This window comes from Orcinus orca, chromosome 8 (assembly GCF_937001465.1).
Source record: "Orcinus orca chromosome 8, mOrcOrc1.1, whole genome shotgun sequence".
In the NCBI taxonomy this organism is placed as follows: domain Eukaryota; kingdom Metazoa; phylum Chordata; class Mammalia; order Artiodactyla; family Delphinidae; genus Orcinus; species Orcinus orca.
In genome coordinates this window covers 12,409,365-12,429,248 of record NC_064566.1, presented here as the reverse complement: position 1 = coordinate 12,429,248, position 19,884 = coordinate 12,409,365, and the positions used below count along the sequence as shown (strand labels likewise).

The window sequence follows — 19,884 nt, the reverse complement described above, 5'->3', positions numbered from 1 at the left end:
TGTGTGTGGGTGCTTTGCCCAAGGTCTGGGTTTAAAGCGGTGAGTTTTGGAAATTCCCTGGCAGTCCAGTGGTTAGGACTCGGTGCTTTCAATACTAGGGGCCCGGGTTCAATCCCCGGTCGGGGAAATAAGATCCCGCGAGCCGTGCGGTGTGGCCAAAACAATAAAAAAGTGCAGAGTTTTGCTGTTCTTGGTGATTCTTTAACTGTGAATTATGCAGTGCCCCCCTTGCCCAGTCTCACAGCCTGTGATGCTGTCCTCATCTCCCCAAAGAAGACAGAGCTCAAACACACTGTCAGGGCTGCGGGGATCCAGGAAGACAAGGGATTTGCTGGTGTTGAAAACCTGCAGCTAAATCTCAAAAAGAGACATTGAGATCTCTCTCTCTCTCTCTCTCTCTTTCTGTCTTTTGTTTTGGGTCTGTTTCAAACACCTAGTCATTTTGCTGTGAAGGTATTCAGCAAATCCCAGGCTCAGACCTTTGCTGAACAGGGGAGATGACATTGCATACTGACCAGCCTGACCAGTACCAGCCTGTGATGGATGAGATCACACCCTCCGCGTCGGGTGGTCTGGGTTAGAAATACGACTTTACCACGTAGGCAGTGCAGCTTGGGGCCCAGGTCTTTTTACATTTCTGTGTCTCAATTTTCCCACCTGTAAAATGGGGGTAGTAAGCATATGCGATGAGATTATTGTGGGGATTAAATGAGTTAATGTAAGTAAAGCTCTTAGAACTTAATATAAGGAAAACCTGGCAGAGAGAGCATACGTGAGAGATGGCAGCTGTCACCACCATCACCCTGGTCATTATTTAGAAACGAGGGAGACTTAAATCTCTGCAATCACTTTCTTATGGCTTTCCTTCCGTGTGCCTTTCTTAGCTGTTCATCCGTCAGCAGATGTATTGAGATATACGTACGAAGATTTCAAAAAGGGGGCCTCGGATACCTATGTGACATACCTCATAACAACAGAAGAAAAGAGCTGTTCTCAGGGCTTATCTGAAGTCTTGAAATACGAAATCAATGTTGGGAACGAGTCCACCACGCACGGCTATTACAACGGGAAGCTGGAACCTCTGGGTTCCTATCGGTAATGCCTTGTGGTTTTTGCCCTTTGGGGGCTGGGCCTCTGAGTGCAAAACTATATGTACCTGGGCCATCAGACACTTCTCAGCCACCCCTCTTTCCTCTTGTCACCCCACAGGGCTTCTGTGGCTGGCTTCACCAATATTACCTTCAACCCTCACAGTGATGGACTCATAGACGGGGCTGAGAGCTACGTGTCCTTCAGTCGCTACTCAGATGCTGTTTTCTTGCCCCAGGATCCAGGTAGAAGAGCATCTTAGCAATGCATTGACTTTTTGCTTCCAGTATCCACAGGAGCATGGGGGTCTACACACCTCCCTGGGGCCCCCAGGAGGGTAGGAGAGCCTGGTCTGTCCTCTCAGAAGCTGAGATGTCACTGGGCCATCAGGATCCAGCTCAGCTTCCTCTTCTGAGGTCCCCACAGGCCCCGCCCACCACACTCCCTTCTCTGAATTCCAGTTACACTTCCAATCGGCAAACACTGTTTGGTCCTTTTTTCTCAGTGTAGTCATTTGTGTGCCCATGTACCAGACACACATGTGACTTTTAGGGTATGGAACCCTTGAATATTAGGATCAGAAGGAGCCATGGGAATCATCTTGTCCAACTCCCATTTTATTTTATTTTATTTTTAAAAAGTTTATTGAGAGAGAGCAGACAGCAGAAGCAAGAAGATCTACAATCCCACAGCCTGTGGAACAAAAACCACATTCACAGAAAGAGAGACAAGATGAAAAGGCAGAGGGCTATGTACCAGATGATGGAACAAGATAAAACCCCAGAAAAACAACTAAATGAAGTGGAGATAGGCAACCTTCCAGAAAAAGAACTCAGAATAATGATAGTGAAGATGATCCAGGACCTCGGAAAAAGAATGGAGGCAAAGATCGAGAAGATGCAAGAAATGTTTAACACAGACCTAGAAGAATTAAAGAACAAACAAACAGAGATGAACAGTACAATAACTGAAATGAAAACTACACTAGAAGGAATCAATAGCAGAATAACTGAGGCAGAAGAACGGATAAGTGACCTGGAAGACAGAATGGTGGAATTCACTGCTGTGGAACAGAATAAAGAAAAAAGAATGAAAAGAAATGAAGACAGCCTAAGAGACCTCTGGGACAACACTAAACGCAATAACATTTGCATTATAGGCGTCCCAGAAGGAGAAGAGAGAGAGAAAGGACCAGAGAAAATATTTGAAGAGATTATAGTCGAAAACTTCTCTAACATGGGAAAGGAAATAGCCACCCAAGTCCAGGAAGCGCAGAGTCCCATACAGGATAAACCCAAGGGGAAACATGCCAAGACACATAGTAATCAAACTGGCAAAAATTAAAGACAAAGAAAAATATTGAAAGCAGCAAGGGAAAAACGACAAATAACATACAAGGGAACTCCCATAAGGTTAGCAGCTGATTTGTCAGCAGAAACTCTACAAGCCAGAAGGGAGTGGCATGATAAAGTGATGAAAGGGAAGAACCTACAACCAAGATTACTCTACCCAGCAAGGATCTCATTCAGATTCAATGGAGAAATCAAAAGCTTTACAGACAAGCAAAAGCTAAGAGAATTCAGCACCACAAGACGAGCTCTACAACAAATGCTAAAGGAACTTCTCTAAGTGGGAGACAGAAGAGAAGAAAAGGACCTACAAAAACAAACCGAAAACAATTGAGAAAATGGTCATAGGAACATTCATATTGATAATTACCTTAAACATGAATGTGTTAAATGCTCCAACCAAAAGACACAGGCTTGCTGAATGGATACAAAAACAAGACCCATATATATGCTGTCTACAAGAGACCCACTTCAGACCTAGGGACACATTCAGACTGAAAGTGAGGGGATGGAAAAAGATATTCCATGCAGATGGAAATCAGAAGAAAGCTGGAGTAGCAATACTCATATCAGATAAAATAGACTTTAAAATAAAGAATGTTACAAGAGACAAGGAAGGACACTACATAATGATCAAGGGATCAATCCAAGAAGAAGATATAACAATTATAAATATATATGCAGCCAACATAGGAACACCTCAATACATAAGGCAACTGCTAACAGCTATAAAAGAGGAAATCGACAGTAACACAATAATAGTGGGGGACTTTAACACCTCACTTAACACCAATGGACAGATCATCCAAAATGAAAATAAGGAAACAGAAGCTTAAAATGACACAATAGACCTGATAGACTTAATTGATATTTATAGGACATTCCATCCAAAAACAGTAGGTTACACTTTCTTCTCAAGTGCGCATGGAATATTCTCTAGGATAGATCACATCTTGGGTCACAAATTAAGCCTCAGTAAATTTACGAAAATTGAAAACATATCAAGCATCTTTTCTGACCACAACGCTATGAGATTAGAAATGAATTACAGGGAAAAAAACATAAAAAACACAAACACATGGAGGCTAAGCAATACGTTACTAAATAACCAAGAGATCACTGAAGAAATCAAAGAGGAAATCAAAAAATACCTAGAGACAAATGACAATGAGAACACGACGATCCGAAACCTATGGGATGCAGCAAAAGCAGTTCTAAGAGAGAAGTTTATAGCTATACAAGCCTACCTCAAGAAACAAGAAAAATCTCAAATAAACAATCTAACCTTACACCTAAAGGAACTAGAGAAAGAAGAACAAACAAAACCCAAAGTTAGCAGAAGGAAAGAAATCATAAAGATCAGAGCAGAAATAAATGAAATAGAAACAAAGAAAACAGTAGCAAAGATCAATAAAACTAAAAGCTGGTTCTTTGAGAAGATAAAAAAATTGATAAACCATTAGCCAGACTCATCAAGAAAAAGGGGGAGAGGACTCAAATCAATAAAATTAGAAATGAAAAAGGAGAAGTTACAACGGACACCGTAGAAATACAAAGCATCCTAAGAGACTACTACAAGCAACTCCATGCCAATAAAATGGACAACCTGGAAGAAATGGACAAATTCTTAGAAAGGTATAAACTTCCAAGACTGAACCAGGAAGAAATAGAAAATATGGACAGACCAATCACAAGCACTGAAATTCAAACTGTGATTAAAAATCTTCCAACAAACAAAAGTCCAGGACCAGATGGCTTCACAGGTGAATTCTATCAAACATTTAGAGAAGACCTCACACCCATCATTCTCAAACTCTTCCAAAATATTGCAGAGGAAGGAACACTCCTAAATTCATTCTATGAGGCCACCATCACCCTGATACCAAAACGAGACCAAGATACTACAAAAAAAGAAAATTACAGACCAACATCACTGATGAATATAGATGCAAAAATCCTCAACAAAATACTAGCAAACAGAATCCAACAACACATTAAAAGGATCATACACCATGATGAAGTGGGATTTATCCCAGGGATGCAAGGATTCTTCAATATACGCAAATCAAGCAATGTGATAAACCATATCAACAAATTGAAGAATAAAAACCATATGATCATCTCAATAGATGCAGAGAAAGCTTTTGGCAAAATTCAACACCGATTTATGATAAAAACTCTCCAGAAAGTGGGCATAGAGGGAGCCTACCTCAACATAATAGAGGCCATATATGACAAACCCACAGCAAACATCGTTCTCAATGGTGAAAAACTGAAAGCATTTCCTCTAAGATCAGGAAGAAGACAGGGATGTCCACTCTCACCACTATTATTCAACATAGTTTTGGAAGTCCTAGCCACGGCAATCAGAGAAGAAAAAGAAATAAAAGGAATCCAAATTGGAAAAGAAGAAGTAAAGCTGTCACTGTTTGCAGATGACATGATACTATACATAGAGAATCCTAAAGATGCCACCAGAAAACTACTAGATCTAATCAATGAATTTGGTAAAGTTGCAGGATACAAAATTGATGCACAGAAATCTCTTGCATTCCTATACACTAATGATGAAAAATCTGAAAGTGAAATTAAGAAAACACTGCCATTTACCATTGCAACAAAAAGAATAAAATACCTAGGAATAAACCTACCTAGGGAGACAAAAGACCTGTATGCAGGAAACTGTAAGACACTGATGAAAGAAATTAAAGATGATACCAACAGATGGAGAGACATACCATGTTCTTGGATTGGAAGAATCAGTATTGTGAAAATGATTATACTATACTACCCAAAGCAATCTACAGATTCAATGCAATCCCTATCAGATTACCAATGGCATTTTTTATGGAACTAGAACAAAAAATTTTAAATTTGTATGGAGACACAAAAGACCCCGAATAGCCAAAGCAGTCTTGAGGGAAAAAAACGGAGCTGGAGGAATCAGACTCCCTGACTTCAGACTATACTACGAAGCTACAGTAATCAAGAGAATATGGTACTGGCACAAAAACAGAAACATAAATCAATGGAACAAGATAGAAAGCCCAGAGGTAAACCCACGCACCTATGGTCAACTAATCTATGACAAAGGAGGCAAGGATATATAATGGAGAAAAGAGGATATACAATGGAGAAAAGACAGTCTCTTCAATAAGTGGTGCTGGGAAAACTGGACAGCTACGTGTAAAAGAATGAAATTAGAACACTCCCTAACACCATACACAAAAATAAACTCAAAATGGATTAGAGACCTAAATGTAAGACTGGACACTATAAAACTCTTAGAGGAAAACATAGGAAGAACACTCTTTGACATGAATCACAGCAAGATCTTTTTTGATCCACCTCCTAGAGTAATGGAAATAAAAACAAAAATAAACAAATGGGCCCTAATGAAACTTAAAAGCTTTTACACAGCAAAGGAAACCATAAACAAGACGGAAAGACAACCCTCAGAATGGGAAAATATTTGCAAACGAATCAACGGACAAAGGATTAATCTCCAAAATATATAAACAGCTCAAGCAGCTCAATATTAAAGAAACAAACAACCCAATCCAAAAATGGGCAGAAGAACTAAATAGACATTTCACCAAAGAAGACATACAGATGGGCAAGAAGCACATGAAAAGCTGCTCAACATCACTAATTAGAGAAATGCAAATCAAAGCTACAATGAGGTATCACCTCACACCAGTTAGAATGGGCATCATCAGAAAATCTACAAACAACAAATGCTGGAGAAGGTGTGGAGAAAAGGGAACCCTCTTGCACTGTTGATGGGAATGTAAATTGATACAGCCACTATGGAGAACAATATGGAGGTTCCTTTAAAAACTAAAAATAGAATTACCATTTGACCCAGCAATCCCACTACTGGGCATATACCCAGAGAAAACCATAATTGAAAATGACACATGCACCCCAATGTTCATTGCAGCACTATTTACAATAGCCAGGTCATGGAAGCAACCTAAATGCCCATTGACAGACGAATGGATAAAGAAGATGTGGTACATATATACAATGGAATATTACTCAGCCATAAAAAGAAACGAAATTGGGTCCTTTGTAGAGCCATGGATGAATCTAGAGACTGTCTTACAGAGCGAAGTAAGTCAGAAAGAGCAAAACAAATATCGTATATTAACGCATATATGTGGAACCTAGAAAAATGGTAGATGAACCGGTTTGCAGGGCAGAAAATGAGACATAGATGTAGAGAACAAATGTATGGACACCAAGTGGGGAAAGCGGTGGGGGGATGGTGGTGGTGGTGTGATGAATTGGGCGATTGGGATTGACATGTATACACTGATGTGTGTAAAATTGATGACTAATAAGAACCTGCTGTATAAAAAAATAAATAAAATAAAATTCAAAAAACATTTATTGAAATACAGTTGATTTACAATGTTGTGTTAGTTTCTGGTACACAGCCAAGTGATTCAGTTATACACATATATATTCTTTTTCATATTCTTTTCCATTATGGTTTATCACAGGGTATTGAATATAGTTCCCTGTGCTCTACAGTAGGACCTTGTTGTTTATCCATCCTATATGTAATAGTTTTCATCTGCTAATCCCAAACTCCCAGTCCTTCCCTCCCCCACCCTCCCTCCCCGTTGGCAACCACAAGTCTGTTCTCTGTGTCTGTGAGTCTGTTTCTATTTCGTAGATAGGTTCATTTTTGTCATATTTTTGATTCCACATAAAAGTGATGTCATATGGCATGTCTTCCTCTTTCTGACTGACTTCACTTTAGTGTGATCTTCTCTAGTTGTCTGAACACCTCTTGAAGTGGCTCCCATTTGGACTTTTCCCAGGTGTCATCTGTGGAGCAGTGTTTGGATGTATCTTTGGTGCCTTGGTTATTGTGGCCGTAGGAGGCTTCCTCTTCTGGAGAAAGAAAAGGTGACTATTGCTTATGTTAACAATAATATCCTACTTTTTTTTTTTTTTTTTTTTTTTTTTGCAGTACGTGGGCCTCTCACTGTTGTGGCCTCTCCCATTGCGGAGCACAGGCTCCAGACGTGCAGGCTCAGTGGCCATGGCTCACGGGCCCAGGCACTCCGCGGCATGTGGGATCTTCCCAGACCGGGGCATGAACCCGTGTCCCCTACATTGGCAGGCTGACTCTCAACCACTGAGCCACCAGGGAAGCCCAATAATATCCTACTTTTAAAGGGACCTTTGTATTGTGGGTAACCAGACAGTCACAAAGATGGAAGGGATAGTATAGTGAGCCCCCAGGTCCCCATCATCCAGAGTCTTCACTGTCCGGCCCGTCTTATTTCATCTCAGTCTCTGAGCTGGAGGGTTTTCTTTTATTTATTTATTTATTAAAAAAAATTTTTTTTAAGCATTTATTATTTTTTTTAATATATTTATTTATTTGGTTGCACCAGGTCTTAGTTGTGGCAGGCGGGCTCCTTAGTTGCGGCTTCAGGGCACCTTAGTTGTGGCATGCATGTGGGATCTAGTTTCCTGACCGGTAGTTGAACCCAGGCCCCCTGCATTGGGAGCTCAGAGTCTTAACCACTAGACCACCAGGGAAGTCCCTGTGAGCTGGAGGGTTTTAAAGCATTAGGTCATGGTAGACACTGCAACAGAAGGGGCTGCTTTCAAACAGGCGTTCTAGTTCACAAACCAGAGTGTTAAGAGATGGCGTTTTAGAGTCAGCTAAGTTTGAACACACGCTCTGTCTCTGACTGGTGGTTAGGGAGCTTGGATTTAAGGTCTTGGATAATGTATGATACAGGGATGATAACAGTGCCTAACTCGTGCCGCCTAGGAGCATTAAATAAAAAAAAGTGCTTTGACAGTATCTTATACCTCTTATGCTATTATTATTTTATCTGTACAGTTACTCTTTGGGGTAGTTAAATAGTAAAAATAGCAACTCTGTCTTGAGCACTTACTGTGTGCCTGGACTTGTGCTTTTCATGAATTCTCTCATACATGAGGCCCTATGAGGCAGGTCTCCCAAGCCCCATTGCAAGGATGCAGAAGCTGAGTGTAGGAAGTGTGGAAATGGACTTGGACCTGGTCTTTGCTTTTCATTGCACACCCTCCTGCCTGACCATGCAGGGTGTGAAGCCTGTGTATCAGCTGGGATTTAGTCACTGTTATCGGATGCTGCCAGCCAGGGGATTTCATCCTGGCCCAGGGTTTCTAATGCATCCTACACCTGGTCTTCTGCCACCGCCTTGCTCTCGTGGGTTGAGAGGCAGTGCCCGTATTACATCTTTTTGCATTAGATTCTGATTTTTTTTTCGAGGGAGGGGTCAAAAACAGCTTTATTGTTTCTTATTAAAAGTTTTACATATTTATGGCAAAGAGTTAAAAAACAGAAAAGAAGGGCAAAGAAAAGAAATAAGCCATAATCACACCCATACAAAACTACTCAACATCGATGTGATTACAAAACTCACACAAATACACACACACATCCCCACAAACAGAATCATATTATACATATCATTTTCTGGCCTGCTTTGTTCACAAGACATTGTGGACGGCTTCAGATCTTCTTCATTTTAAGTGGCTGTTGAGTATTCAGCTGTATAGAAATTATTCAACCAAATTCCTGATGTTTTCAGGTATTTTGTTAGTTAGTTTGTTTGCCACAGTTGCTTATCCTTGTGTGTAAATCTGGGCACATTCATGATTACTCCCTTAGGCTAAATTCCAAGCTGGGAAATTGCTGGGTCAGTGGGTATGCATGTTATCAATTTTGATACGTGCTGCGAAATTGCCTTCCAGAAAGTTTTTTTCTTTTAACGCCAGCATGGGGTTTAGCCAGCAGTACAGAAGAGTGCCAGGTGCCCGACCACCTTGCCGACACTGGGTGTATTTACTGGTTTATTACATTAACTTTATCGGAAAGGCTTTCTCAACGCCAAAACCAAAACCAAAGCCAAACGAATAACAAACCAAGAAAACAAAAACCAGAGCACTAAAGAACGAGTGTGGCTTTACGCTAGGGTGGTGCTGCCGGTATGTATTTATCCAGAGGAACTCCTACACATTGCTTGAGTAAGATTCTTCAATACTTTTAGATGGTATAAAAGAGAGTAACTTGGGCTTCCCTGGTGGCGCAATGGTTGAGTGTCCGCCTGCCGATGCAGGGGACGCGGGTTCGTGCCCCGGTCCGGGAAGATCCCACATGCCGCGGAGCGGCTGGGCCCGTGAGCCATGGCCGCTGAGCCTGCGCGTCCAGAGCCTGTGCTCCGCAACGGGAGAGGCCCCAACGGTGAGAGGCCCGCGTACCGCAAAAAAAAAAAAAAAAAAAAAGAGAGTAACTTCACAGGCTTATACTCAGCATTTGCTGCTTAGACCGTTAAGTCTAGTATTTGTGAGCAGGAAGTAATGCTGTGTATGAACTAATGCTCAGCGAAAAGGCATTTTGTAGATACACAAAGGGGACAAAGCACAGAATTAAGCTGTTTTGATCTAATGGGTCTTTCTTTTTCTTTCAAAACAGGAAAGATGCCAAGAACAATGACGTGTCCTTTTCTCAAATTAAGTAAGTCTCTAGAGTTGTGCACCTTCATACATTTAATCCCTCAGTCTGTTCAGTGCCTATTTTGAGGTTTTTTTTTGTTTGTTTGTTTGTTTGTTTTTTGATGGAAACTGCTGCCACTTTTCCCGATCGACAGGTTTGGACCTAATCCTCCGGAAGTCCTTATTAGCCTTGTTATTCTGCACGGAACCTATGTTTCCTAGTCTGCTGAAGCTGGCTTCCTTGCCGTGTTGTACAATGGCAGGGGAACCATACTTTTGCCATATAGTCTATCAACAAATATATATTTTGTGATTCAAAAAAGGTTATGAAGATCTAGGAGGAGAGAACTTGCTCAAAGTCACAAAACCAATCAGTTCTATAACAGGGTCTAGAAGTCAGATTTCCTGATTCATATTTCATTGTTTTGTAAATAACATTATAGTGCCACCACCTGCCACTGCCCGCCCGCCCGCCTCTTGTACTACAGGTTTTCTTTGGGAAGATGTTTACTGTCATCTCCAGAGTCATGGTTGAGTCATTTTTTTCTAACTGCTTATTTTATTTCTTTCCTTTTCTATGATGAAGACCTAAAAAGTGAGTAAACTCTCCACTTTTTAAAAAAATAACTTGTATTTTTCTATTTTGAGTGTGAACTTGGTTGAATGCAAAAAATCCTGTTTTGTTTTCCTAGATCCAAGTTAATCAAAGTGGAGAATTTTGAGGCCTACTTTAAGAAACAGCAAGCTGACTCCAACTGTGGATTTGCAGAAGAATATGAAGTATGTGGCTGTAAATGTTGTGTTTTTAATTGCTCTACGTTTTTCCTGAAAGTTGGAAAACTGCCTGTTTCTGTTTTATGGTGAAGCTTTGGGTGAGAGGCAGCCCTCTTTGAGGGGAGAGAGAAGCTCTTGCATGTCCCCTGGGGGCCCCTCTGAAACCTCTTGGGGAGGAGCCTTCCTTGCTTCATCCAGCTTCTGGAAGCCCCAAGCATTCTTGACTTGTGGCCATATAACCTCCATCTTCACATGTCTCCCTTGTGTGTCTGTATCTCAGTGTCTTTTCTCCTCTTATAAAGACACCAGTGATATTGCACTAAGGGCCCTGCCCTACTGCAGTATGACCTCGTCTTATCTTGAGTACATCTGCAAAAGCTGTATTTTCAACTCAGATTTCATTCACAGGTACCAGAGGTTAGAACTTCTGCATATCTATTTGAGGGACACAATGTTACCCATAACATCTCTGCATTCCCACTTTGTTCTGTCGTACTCTCTGAGTAGTATAACTAACATTTGAACACTGAATAAATGAACAACTCATATGTTCTGTTTTTAGGATCTGAAGCTTGTTGGAATTAGTCTACCTAAGTACGCAGCTGAACTGGCTGAGAATAGAGGAAAAAATCGCTATAATAATGTTCTACCCTGTAAGTTGTTTTTTCCACATTCCTTTCCCTTTTTTCCATCACTGGCATCACATCTCTAACAGTAGAGGGGAGAAGAATCCAGATACGAACTAACCACTTCCATAGCCATTCCTTAGTCACCTTCTGTGTGCTGAGCACGGTGTTCAGGCATATGCCATTGAATTCAGTCCTCACAATAGCCTTATGAAATAGGTAGTAGATGAGGAAAATGAGGCACAGAGTGGCTAGGTGATTTGTCCAGAGTCACACAGATAGTCATGGTGGGACCAGACTTGGACCGAGTCTGTCAGTTTCATTCAGGGAAAAGGCCAGAGTCTGTGCTTTGAACCCCTTTATTCCCACAGCTCTTTTATTTCAGTTAGTATAGTCCTGGAATGAAAGGGAGCAGGGCGAGGGCAGGCAGGGAGTAATGCTTTCTGTTTGTCCAGACACGTCTCTGGTTGGCTGAGTGCATTCCACGGCTAAATATGAATTACATTTGGGTTCATTCCTGTCTTTTTTTGTTGTTTTTTTAAATTGTCTGTTTTACTTGAAGTTGTGTTTTTCTTTCCTGGCCTGAAATGTTAACTTCTGTTTAGATTCAGGATTTTCTAGCTCCTCCCTTCGTTCTCTTCATTCCTCGCCGCCCCTCCAGCACTTATGTTGACAGCAGACATTGACTCATGCGTGTGCTGAGAGAAACGCTTTTAAAACTAGGCTGTCGGGATCTGCCTCGGCTCTGCACTTTGAGGGTTAACACAGGATTATTGGCCCGTTTTTGTGGATGTCTGTGGAGATTTTCAGATCCAGAGTTTGGCTGTTGTTTTTATTGGGAAGATTTTAGGCTGACACTCATGTTGGTAACTGGGTTTAGAATTGTTGTTATTTTGTTCAGGGGAGGGTGAGATAGTGGATTGTCAAAGACAGGGAAACATAGGAGCTGCTGCTTATAGCTCAGGCTGATAGTTGAGATTTTAAGGATATTATTTCATTTCTGGAGTTGGACAATTTTGCGTGTGTGTTTTTGAGATGACAGTATATAGGAAACAGAATTTTATGCTTTACGTCCTTCCACTTATAGTAGTCTTTTTTAAAAAAATTGAAGTATAGTTGATTTACAATGTTCTGTTAATTTCTGCTGTACAGCAAAGTGATTCCATTATATATATATACACACACACACATTTTTTCATATTCTTTTCCATTATGGTTTATTATAGGATATTGAATATAGTTCAGTATAACTGTGTTATACAGAACCATGTTGTTTATCTGTTTAAATCTGCTAATCCCAAACTCCTAATTTATCCCCCCACTCCCTTTCCCCTTTGGTAACTATATGTTTGTTTTCTATGCCTGTGAGTCTGTTTCAGTTTTGTAAGTAAGTTCATTTGTGTCATATCTTAGATTCCACATATACCACTTATAATAGTCTTATACATTCAGTTTATTCTTGCATTTGGGACTTTTTATAACAACTTTTTTTTATGAGAATAGAGAAAGTGTGAAAGTCTTAACTGAGTATCTACCCTGCTATACTGGAAAGGGCACTGGATTTGAATTCTGACTGCCATGCACCAGATGAAAGTGCTTGGAAAAATCACTTAATCTCTCTGACCCTCAGTTTCCTCCTCTTTAAAATGGGCGCAGAAGCTTGTAGTGTGGTTATAAGGAATAAATAACATTGCTGAGGGCCTTCCCTGGCTCATGGCACTCACCCAAGAATGGTAATAGTTGGTTTTGCCTGAGAAGGCGGTCTGGAGTGGTTAAGACCTTGGGACCTGTTGCCAGGCTGCCCGGGTTCTGACTGTGGCTCTGCCACTGACTAGCTCTGCCCAGGTGATCATGTAACTTGTCTGTGCCACAGTCACATCTGGTGACTGTGGGAATGAAATAAGGTCGTGGATGTAAAACGCCAAGCCATGCAGCTTCAAGGTGTGATGGAGCCCCTGCGTTGCCACACAGGGTTGGGTTGCCACACACAAGGTTGGGCTCTGCACCCATTTCTCGCATTAGAACAGGTTATGATGCAAACGAAAGGCCATTGCTTATGAATGCAAATAAACTTTACGGTGCTGTTGAGCCCAGGGCCTCACACATGGAACATTCTCCTAAATATCTGTTAGATAAATGAAAACGACAGTTTTTTCTCTTGTATTCAACTCACCTCACACCTTTGCTTCTATTCTAACATGGAACTTTTTTCTTTGAATGTCACAGACGATATTTCCCGTGTCAAACTTTCAGTCCATGCCCATTCAACTGACGACTACATCAATGCCAACTACATGCCTGTAAGTGGAGAGCGGGGCCCATAGTGCTGGCTGGTTAGGAGGAGATCCTCCTGCTGTCCTCTTGCTGTCTCTTTGAGGTTGAATATGTACTGCTTTCCATTTTTAGGGCTACCATTCCAAGAAAGAATTTATTGCCACACAAGGACCTTTACCCAACACTTTGAAAGATTTTTGGCGTATGGTTTGGGAGAAAAATGTCTATGCCATTGTCATGCTGACCAAATGTGTTGAGCAGGGAAGGGTAAGTATCTTTTATTTTTATTATTATTCAGTTCAATTCGTTCATTCATATTTACTGTGGTGGGAGGGTATCTTAAAAATGATTTGTCTTTTTTTAAAAAAACACTCCCCCAAATATTAGCACCTCTGTTCTTAGAAGTGTGTTTTCTGACTTTTTCTCCTCTAAGAGAAAAGTTCTAGAAAAACATTAAAAAATTCTATGTTATCATTACCTTCCTTTGTGGACAGAGAGCAATGTTCTCTATTCATTAAGTCACTGCTGCTGGCATTAATGAACAGCAGGGGTTGGGTTAGTGAGGCGGAAGAAGTCATGTGCAGCTCCGTTGTTCATCAGCTCTGTGGATGAGTGCAAGCCCGACCTGCCTCCGAGCAACCAGCTGCACCTGTGAGATGACCAATTTGACCAACTCAGTGATTTTCAAACTTACTCTATAGCATTGGGACCCTTTCTTTATGCAAAATTTCTGATGTATCCCCAGAGAAGTCTCAGCAGTTCCCTCTCCCTTCTGATGGCCTGGAATCCTCCCAGCCACTTCCATCAAAGATAAGATTTCTTCTAGTAATAAAATCCCATCTTTCCATAAGTGGACCAAGGAGAATTGAAAAACATGGGTTAAATTCAGAAAGTCTGTGCCCGAGGAATAGGACCTAATGTGCTTTGTGAATTTTTTCATGTAGGTTTGTTACTTAAAGAATAGGATAGGAGTCAAGTCCCTTTTCTTTTTGGGCCATGCTAGTTCCCCAACCAGGGATCGAACCCGTGCCCCCCTGCATTGGAAGGGCAGAATCTTAACCACTGGACCACTAGGGAAGTCCCAAGGAGTCAAGTCCCTAAGCCAGTGGTTCTGAAACTTTAACGTGCATCAGAGTCACCTGCAGGGTGGCTCCGCCTCCAGAGTTTCTAATTCAGAGGGTCTGTGCTGGACCTCCGAGTTGCATTTCTGACAATTTCCGCTGCTGCCGCTCCAGGGTGCATGCTTTGAGTAGCACTATCCCGGAGATAGTGCCAACCTGTCAGGCAGCATTTCTTTGTTTTTTTTTTTCTTTTTTTAATAGTAGAGCTTTTATTTATTTATTTATTTATTTATTTAATTTTTGGCTGCGTTGGGTCTTCGTTGCTGCACGCAGGCTTTCTCTAGTTGTCGCGAGCGGGCTCTAGAGCCCAGGCTCAATAGTTGTGACGCACGGGCATAGTTGCTCCGTGGCATGTGGGATCTTCCCGGACCAGGGCTCGAACCCGTGTCCCCTGCATTGGCAGACGGATTCTTAACCACTGCGCCACCAGGGAAGTCCCTGGGCATCATTTCTTTTAATGTTCTGTTCTTTCACTTTAATTTAGCAGATGTTTATCCAGCCCCAAGTATGTGTAAGGTCCTGTGCTAGGGGCTGGGGTTGGAGGAAGGAAAGGTAACAAAGAACAGTTAAGAGGTGGTTCCCTTCTTCATATTATTTGTGACACAGAAGGTTGGGTTCTGCACCCGCTTCTTGCATTAGAACAGGTTATCATGCAAACGAAAGGCCATTGCTTATGAATGCAAATAAACTTTATGGTGCTGTTGAGCCCAGGGCCTCACACATGGGACATTCTCCTAAATATCTGTTAGATAAATGAAAACGACATAGTTAAATAAACGAAGAACAAGAAGATGAATTTAATGGGTCCTTGTTCATCATCAGGCAGGAGAGAAGTGGATGTTACTGACCCTGGATGACAGGGGAAGAGAGCCAGTGTATTTTCTGCACTAGATTCTCCATATATGTTATTTTTTCCTATAACAACCCTGTGAGGTGTTATTATTTTATAGATGGGGAAACTGAAGCTTAGAGTTTAAGAACTTGCCCACAAGGTAGTAACATAAATCCAGCGGGTAAGAGACAACCTGGGCAAAAACTCCATGTCAGTGTGTGTCCCAGTCCTGTGTTCTTTCTTGGAGCAGTGGTCCAGAAGCTGGGATCTTTTAAAAAATACAGATCCCTGGGTCAGAGTCAGCATCTCTGGAGGTGGGAAGCAGACATCTGTTTTTAAAGCAAAACAAACCTCTGAGGTGAGTCAGATATCAGTCAGGGTTAGAAACCATTGCAGGAGTGCACACTTTGGAAAGTTTAGGGAGAGAGTGTGTGTATATATGTGTGTGTGTTTTCAGTCAGTTACTAAATGGGGATTGAGGTAGTCTCAGAGAGCAGTTATTTCCTGACTTTTATTTCTGTTCACATCTGCCCATTGACTTTATAAAAATCAAAGACCCCCAAATTATTTAATCTGATTCTCTTTATTGGTGTCCATATTTGTATTGCAATTAGTGTGTATCTAAAAGTATTGGGGAAAGTTCTCATTTCTTCTGCTGCTTAGGGTTATAGGTCAGTCAGAGAAGTTTAGTTCAGGGAGCAGTTAGTGGAATGGCTGCTGTAGGCCTGGGGGGGCTGGGTGGGCATGGTGTCCCCTGTGAAGGAACAGCTGCTGCTTAGCTCTGAGTCAGTTTTTGTGCAGAAATGGGGGCTCAGTGTTGGCTAGATCTTCTGATTTTTCAAGAGAAGCAAGAAATCTGGATTTTTATGGGAAAACTCCCAAATTTAAAAGAGTTGGCAGGAATCGTAAATTTAAAAAAACCCAAAATTCCAAGGGTCAGACAGAACCCACCTAAGGGATGGATTCAGACCCCGGGCGGTGCTAGTTTTCAATATCTGGTCTCCTTGTGAGGCTTTCGTGATGGTAGGTGGTTTGATCTGAGTCTTTGTATAAAAACACATTTTATTCTAGACCAAATGTGAGGAGTACTGGCCCTCCAAGCAGGCTCAGGACTATGGGGACATAACGGTGGGAATGACGTCAGAAATTGTTCTACCAGAATGGACCATCAGAGACTTCACAGTGCAAAATGTAAGTAAGAGGTCAAGAAGGACAAGTCTCATATAACATTAACATATATAAACCTTGGGTTGATACTTTTTAGGTTGGTATTAACCAATTTTTTTATGCATCAGAATTATATTTTTGCTTTTTTCTTTACAGAATAAAACAATCCGTATCTGCATATACTCTAAGGCAACCCTTCGGCTTTGCTTTCTTAAAGAGCATTTCCTAAGTTGTTCTTAAATAAAGTGAATCTTAAGAGCATGGCTCAGTATCTGTACTCCCTTCCTTCCACTTCCACGTGACCTGCTCATAGAATTTTTGTTACAAATCAAGGCCGTTTTGGATTATTTGGTTGGAAGTATGACATCAGGAGTGGCCATTTGCTGTTGGAATAGTTTATAATGACAGTTAACAATAATAGGATTCCAGGACATATACACATGGCCTCCCTTCCCCCAAAATGTTACGAAAACAAATGCAGTTAAATTGTGTAGGCATTCTAGGAAGTCAGTTTATGTGTCCTTTTAATTTTGTAAAGGATGTTTAAAAATAGAATCAGTGTCATGAGCAACATTGATATATTTTGATGGCTGCATAAATCAATATAACCCTCTGCAGTTTATATCAAAGGCATAAAAATACCCGTCCGCCTTTGATCTGGTGGTTCCAAGTTTGAGAATCTGCCCTAAAGAAATAATCTGAAATATAGGAGAAGGCTTATTATTCATAAAGATGTGTCTGAGTATTATTTATAATGGGGGGAAATATTTGGAAACCATGCAAATATCTAGCTTTTGGAGTATAGATAATGAAACTATAGGTTATCTAGTCACTGTATCATTATTCAGCTATTAGAAATGACGGCTATGGAGACTGCATAATTACCATGAGGAGAAGTTAGAGTGTAATTGAGGGAAATATACTAGGAGACAAAGTTTTATGCACATTATGAATAGTGCCTAAAAGAAAAACCTGGAAGTAGATTTAGTAGAGTTGCGTTTATGAGGGGCTGGTGGGCTGGTTTCCAGTTTATGAGAATTATCCTTGAAGATTTCATAAGTCATTTCATGCTACACTGTTGTAGTATATTAACTCTTTGCTAATTGCCGTGTCTCAAAGGCTCTGGCCTCCATTAATACTTATTTCAATTCCTCTCCTGGAGATGCCGTCAAAGCAGTTAATCATGTATTGAATGGGTCACATAAATAATGCAGTTCACCATAGCTGAGAATCCCTTAAAATGTCATACTTATTTCTATAGATTTCACCTATTTTAAACAGACTGGTTTATCCTTGGTTGCTTTCACTGCTTGGAGTTTGCCCTTGTGGAGGGGAATTGTGGATAGAATTGTCCACATCATTAAAAAATTTACTATTATTTTTATTAACTAAACTCCAGACTTTATTCTAATTTCATAGTTTTCCACTAAAGCCCTTTCCAGTTCAGGATCCAATCTAGGATACCACATGGCATTTAATAAAATATTATTTTTAATTGTACAAAATGCATGAATATATTTTCCCTTTAAAAAGTGGGAACATAACTGATAGGGCTGAAAGTGTCCTTTGCCTGCCACCTCTAACCTGAGCCGCTTTGCTCTTCTGTGGAGATAATACTGAAAGTCTGACCTTTCCCTCAGCTCTCTCCTTCTCCCCTCTTTTCTCTCATGGCTGGTTTCTTTCTTTGGATGAGTACTTATAATTAAATCTGTGAATGTTATGTTCCTGCGTGACGGGATTTCACAGTACCCTCTTCCCTCACTGCCCTTTTTTCTTACTGTCTTCCACATTTTGAATAATGTGAATGTACTGCTTTTATAATGTATATACATTAACAACAACAAAAGAAGCTTCAAAGGGTAGCTGTCATAAAGAAGATGGGAATGCCAGCAGTCCAGATATAGCTACACACAGGTGAGGCCAGTGCCCAGGTGTAGGCATAATGAGTACAGTTGAATCAGGAATGGGAATGGCCCAGCTTGGGTGGAGTTCTGATAATTAAAGGTATGTGCTTTGGTCCAGGTAGGGAACCAGTCTGCATAATAACTAACTCTGCTATAATAAGCTTCACTTTCTATTGTCTATCTGAAGTCGAAATAGATGCCCTTTCTCAAAGCCCTACAGCTCTAAGCATTTACTTGGTGCTTGCCGGTTGCCTATCACTTTATTAAATTCTTTGTAAGACGTGAATTATGAGGCATTTCTTGCCCCGAAGGCACTGACTATCGTAGTTGTATTTGTATAAATTTATTTTTGGTCAGTGACATTTCCAGGTGGGCTCAAGGGGTGGGGTTTATGAATCTCTAAGGAGGTGTAGGTGTAAGAATGTGAGCACATTATTGGCAGGAGGCTGGATTGGAAGGGGAAGATTCTGAATTCAAAATCGAAGGATGAGAGACTTCTGCCTCTGAGCTGAGTGTTAAGAGAAGTTGTTTCACTTCTTGGAAACTTCCGCCTCCTTTTTTAAAGGGGGATCATAAACCCTCCTGCTTGGCATGTTATGAGGATTTGATGAGTACATCGAAGTCCCTGTGAGCACTTTATCAGCTGTTGTACCAATGGACCATTCTAATTTGTGGTCATAACCACTTCTGCTGAGCTGCCTTTCAGCTGAGCCGTGCAGTTCAGTCTTCAGGTACTGCTTGATCTAGCTTGCCTTTCTCTCTGGATCTTACAACTTTTCTTGGCTTTTAGATCCAGACAAGTGAGAGTCACACTCTGCGTCAGTTCCATTTCACCTCCTGGCCTGACCATGGCGTTCCCGACACCACTGACCTGCTCATCAACTTCCGGTACCTTGTTCGTGACTACATGAAGCAGAGTCCTCCTGAGTCACCGATTCTGGTGCACTGCAGGTATGCAGATGGCTGTCCATGTGTGACAGATTTCAAACGTACTTATAAATATGGACACTTTTGGAAAAAAAAAAAAAACCCTGAGAGGGAATGCAATAGGTATTTACAAATTCAAGAAAGGTTTGGATAAGGGACCAATAAGGAATTAGGGCTTATTCCCTAAGCCTTCGACTTTAGAACGGGGGTTGGCAAACTATAGCCTGTGGGTCAGATCTGGTCACCTGCCTGTATTTAAAAAAAAATCATAATATATTTAAATTTCTTTCTTATTTATAATATTTTGAT

At 41.0% G+C, this 19,884-nt stretch overlaps 1 protein-coding gene across 1 annotated transcript in view; it reads left to right on the top strand.

Annotated features, from left to right (window-relative positions):
• The window catches only part of PTPRJ (protein tyrosine phosphatase receptor type J), a 171,550-nt gene that overhangs the window by 144,840 nt on the left and 6,826 nt on the right, over nt 1-19,884 (top strand). Inside the window, exons 13-23 of the mRNA XM_049713757.1 lie at nt 885-1,095; nt 1,210-1,334; nt 7,271-7,358; nt 9,931-9,972; nt 10,537-10,545; nt 10,643-10,730; nt 11,287-11,377; nt 13,577-13,650; nt 13,757-13,891; nt 16,649-16,768; nt 19,439-19,599. Coding sequence (XP_049569714.1) covers nt 885-1,095; nt 1,210-1,334; nt 7,271-7,358; nt 9,931-9,972; nt 10,537-10,545; nt 10,643-10,730; nt 11,287-11,377; nt 13,577-13,650; nt 13,757-13,891; nt 16,649-16,768; nt 19,439-19,599 — 1,144 coding nt within the window. The remainder of the gene's footprint in view (nt 1-884; nt 1,096-1,209; nt 1,335-7,270; nt 7,359-9,930; nt 9,973-10,536; nt 10,546-10,642; nt 10,731-11,286; nt 11,378-13,576; nt 13,651-13,756; nt 13,892-16,648; nt 16,769-19,438; nt 19,600-19,884) is intronic.